Source organism: Orycteropus afer, unplaced genomic scaffold, assembly GCF_000298275.1.
Source record: "Orycteropus afer afer isolate SDZICR_OR568_19922 unplaced genomic scaffold, OryAfe1.0 scaffold01164, whole genome shotgun sequence".
NCBI lineage: Eukaryota > Metazoa > Chordata > Mammalia > Tubulidentata > Orycteropodidae > Orycteropus > Orycteropus afer.
The window spans coordinates 171,567-176,305 of record NW_006922751.1 but is presented as its reverse complement, the minus strand read 5'-3'; the positions used below and the strand labels follow the sequence as shown (position 1 = coordinate 176,305).

The 4,739-nt window shown below is 39.9% G+C and overlaps 1 protein-coding gene across 1 annotated transcript; it reads right to left on the bottom strand.

Moving 5' to 3' along the window:
- Positions 1-1,336: 1,336 nt before the first annotated feature.
- LOC103212931 (putative gustatory receptor clone PTE03) lies at positions 1,337-2,306 on the bottom strand. The gene has a single exon (XM_007958849.2). The coding sequence runs from the start codon at positions 2,282-2,284 to the stop codon at positions 1,337-1,339; it is 948 nt and encodes a 315-aa protein (XP_007957040.1). The 5' UTR covers positions 2,285-2,306.
- Between the last annotated feature and the right edge of the window lie 2,433 nt (positions 2,307-4,739).

Sequence of the window (4,739 nt, the reverse complement as noted above, 5' to 3'; positions counted from 1 at the left end):
TAAACAGTGTAGCAAAAGAATTGAAAGCAGGGACACAAAGAGATATTTATATACCAGTGTTCACTGCAGTACTATTCACAATAGCCAAAAGAAACAGACTAAATGCCCATCAGCAGATGAATGGATACAACAGAAAATGACTCAGCCACAATGAGAAATAAAGTTCTGCTGAATGCTACAACATGGGTGAATATTGAAAACGCTATGTTGAGTGAAATGTCAGTCACAAAAAGACAAACATTATATGATCCCACTTGTATGAAATAACCTAGAATAGCCAAGTCTGTAGAGATCAAAGTTTGTTAGTTGTTACCACGGGTGGTGAGGAGGAAAAAGGAAAGGGAGGTTCATTTTTTAGGGGACACTGACTTAAGGGTGATGAGAAGATTTGAAAATGGATAGTGGTGATGGTTGAACAACATAAAGAATGTAATTCATTTCACTGAATGGTACACATAAAAAATGTTTAAATGTTTTGTTACATAAATATTTACCAAAATAAAAATAAATGGTTTAACATGCCTTATTAATAAAGTAAACATTGTCACAAGAGAGAAGCTGTGTAAGTAACTAAATATAACCATATGTGAAAACATTTTTGAATTGGTAATAAACCTACTGTTTGGTTACTTGGTGCCACTCTGACAGGATGTATACCATAAATTGGAAGTCTTTAACAAACAGAAGTTTATTCTCCTACAGTTTTGGAAGCTAGAAATCTGAGTCCAAAGTGCCAGGTTCTAGGGGCTGGGTGGAAGCCCCTCGACCTTGGGCTTCAGCTCTGCCTTTTGCTCCTGGCCCACTGAAGCTGGAGGCTTTCTTCACTCAGGCAGCTACTGGCTGTTAAGGTTGGCAAACCCAAAATTGATGAGTAAAAAGAGTAAAAAAAAATATTCTTGAAAATACCAAACCACATGGCAGGACATTGATTCCAGTCCATTAAGAGTCCCAAGATTGACAGAGCATGGCACTCTGAATGAAGACTCAGCTACATGCAAGGTCCAAGCATGCCAAAAAGCTGCAGACCATTACTAAATCTCCTTATATACTGGGAGCAGACCATATCCCTAGGGCAACTACTCAGCTGCTCACAGTAGATTCCTCCATGAACTTGATTATCAGTCTCATCATGGGGAATACTACATCCAGCTGCCCAGCCTCTCAAAACCAGGCCTAGCCAAGTTGACACATAACCTTCACCACCACACCTATAAAACTTTTTAATTTTCAAAATGTAAAAAACTATTTGTTACTAGAAAAGTCAAACATTCTGATTCACCCAGTATTCTTTCACTTTGACTCATTGCAGAAGCCCGAGACTAAGCAGATGACACAATCATGAAAGACAAGGTGTTCTCCACAGGAGTTTCTTCAAGGCCACCTTCATGTCTCTGTTTCTCAGGCTGTAGATAAATGGGTTCATCATTGGGGGGACCACAGTGTACAACACTGAGGCTACTGCTATCATCTTGGAAGAATGAGTAACTGCAGAACTAATGTAAACCCCAAAAGCTGTCCCATAGAATAAGAAAACAACTGAGAGGTGAGACCCACAAGTGGAGAAAGCTTTATATATTCCACCAGCTGATGGCATTCTCAGAATTGAAGAGACAATTTTAACATAAGAGAAAATAATCCCAAAGAGAGGAACACCACCCAATATGGTGGTTACTAAATATACCAGGATTTTATTGATGAGGGTATTGGAACAGGCCAGTTTGATGACTTGAGCAAGTTCACAGAAGAAATGGGGGATATCCAGGTCTGCACAGAAGGACAGCCGCAGCAACATAAGACTGTGGAGCAAGGCATCAACCATACTAATGAGCAAGGAGAGTAGAATCAGCAAGCCACAGAGGTGGGGGTTCATGATAACGGTGTATCTCAGTGGATGGCAAATGGCCACATAGCGGTCATAGGCCATTGCTGCAAGGAGAAAATTTTCCAGCCCTGCAAAAATCAGGATGAAGCAAGCCTGAGTGAGGCAGCCTGTGTAGCTGATGGATTTGCTCTGTGTCTGGATGTTCACTAGCATCCTAGGGATGGTAGTGGTGGTGAAACAGATGTCAGTGAAGGACAGGTTGGACAGGAAGAAGTACATGGGGGAATGAAGGTGGGAGTCTGAGCTGATGGCGAGGATAATGAGCAAGTTCCCAAGCACAGTGACCAGGTATATGGTCAGGAATAGTCCAAAGAGAAAGGGCTGCAGTTCTGAATCCTCTGAGAGACCAAGGAGGAAGAATCCTGCTCCACCAGTTTGGTTTTCTGATGTCATGTTGTTCATGAGTCTGATGATGGAAGTGATAGGACAAATAACAGATCTACAAGGATTGCTTATTTTAGAAAAATTCTTGCACCTATATTGTGAAATAAAGTGATTACTACAAATCTTTCTTCTCCCTGTATCTTTCCTTCTCCCTCTCTGTCTCCCTTCACCCGTCTCTGTCCTATCCCCACTCTTCTCCCTCTGTTCTTCTCTCTCCTCCATTAGAACATCTCCCTAAAAACTTCCACCAGAATTTTTTATATAATACTTTTACTCATTATAATAATTTTACTATTATAGTTATAATAGTTATGTAGTTATAACAGTTTTACTCAAGTGCTTTCCTTGGTTTTAAAGGCATTTTACTCTCTGAACACATGGGTAGTAGCTATGTGTTTTTGAAGGACAAACAAATCTCTTTTGGTTGAAGTGCAGCTGGCATTCTTCTCAGAAGCCAGAATGGCAAGACTTCACCTCTCCTACTTTGGTCATGTTGTCAGGAAGGACCAATCCCTGGAATACACCATACTAGATAAGAACATCATACTAGATGGTGAACAAAAAAGAAAAAAAAAAAAAAGAGGAAGAACCTCAATGAAATAGATTGGCATAGTGGCTACAACGATGGGCTCAAACAGCAAAGATTGTGGGGATGACACAGGACTGGGCAGTGTTTCTTTCTGTTGTACATAGGGTTGCTATGAGTTAGAACTGACACAACAACACCTAACAACAATAACTCTTTTTATACATTAGGCCAACTGGTAGGATAAAATATAAAAAATACATAGCTTATTTCTTGGCAATTTTCTCAAGCCTTCAAAGTAGCAGAAAAACAAACTACATCTGTGTTTTAGAGCAGTGATTCTCAAACTTGTCTTTTCATCATTATCAGCTTGAAGGCTGTTAAGCTTCACCCTCAGAGTATTGGATTCCGAATTTGGATTCTAAGGGTCATATTATTTTTCTTTCTCAAAATTTCTAAAATGCTATTTCTGCTGATCTGAGGACAACACATCGAGGCCCACTGTTACAGAGTATCCACCACCGTGGCCTGTGTGTAGTCAACTCATCTGCAGGAAGGAGTAGATTTGATCGATGCACTTCATGAGGATGGGGACCTTGCTCACCAGGCTCTGCAGAGGAAGCTGGCCAGGAATCAAAGCCCACAACTCAACTCAACTTCTTCATTTTCAATTGTTCCTAATATCTGTCCTTTCTAATTTCCTATTTCCATTTAAATATTCCATAATTAAGTTCTTATCCCTTATTATATTATTATAATTAATAGTAGTATTATCAGATATTGTAATAAAAAATATCATAATTATTATAAATTGTTACCTTCACCACCACTAACACCAAGATCTGACTATTCCCAGGCATTTTCTAGGATTTACTTATATTAATTATTTTTATTCTCACCACAGACATACGAATTAGATGGTGCTCAAAACCAAAACCAAACTCACTGTCTTTGAGTCATTCCTGACCCATAGCGACCCCTCCTTGGCTTTCCGAGGCGGTATCTCTATGGTAGTAGATTGCCCAATCTTCCTTCGGAGGAATGGCTGCTGGGTTTGAACAACCAGCCTTCTGGTTAGCAATTAAATACCTTAGGCACTCCTGTATTTTATCCTTGACTTCATGTGAAAGTAAATGGAAAGTAATTTACAGATACAATGTACTTGACACTCTGGAAAGAGATAGGATTTGAACTCAGGCTTCCAGACCTTGGAGCTGACTTTATACCATCAAAAGATATGCCCTCTGACTAGGACAGGACCAGACACCCACATGGGTCAACAGATTCCATCATATGTCTCCTGAAAGTTTCCACCTGAATTAAGACCCAACTATTTTCCCTGGTGTGGAAGGAAGATGCAGCAATCTACTTCGGTAAAGATTTACTGCCTCAGAAACCCATGGGTGTCTCTATGAGTTGGAACTGACTGGATGGCAGAGAGTTTGGTTTTTGGTTTGCTTTCCATAGTATTTGATGTAATCTTCTCTCTGACCACATAGGTAGTATCTAGAAAGTGAAAACATTAAACAACCCACACTCAGGATCTGAGGTCAAGATAGGATGTGCTACCTAAAACTTCAAGTTGTTATGCTACTATGTCATTGATACTCTCTTTTCTTCCAATTCTTTGGAGATTGAAATATTATTCTTGTAAGGTGATATATATCCATTGCTGTTGAGTGATTTCCCACTCATAGTGACTCGATAGGACAAAGTACAACTGTCCCATAGGATTTCAAGGCTGAAATATTTACAGAAGCAGATGTCACATCTTTCTCTCATAGAGAAGCTGGTAGGTTTGAACTACTAACATTTCGGTTAGCAGCCATGCACTTAATCACTATGCCACCAAGACACCAACGTGATATATGTTGTTGTTGTTGTTGTTGTTTGCCGTCGAGTCGGCCCTGACTCATAGTGACCCCTCCTTGGGTTTCCGAGGCAGTA

Coding starts and splice junctions, on each gene's coding strand:
- LOC103212931 (XM_007958849.2), bottom strand. CDS start 2,284: ATGAACAACATGACATCAGAAAACCAAACTGGTGGAGCAGGATTCTTC.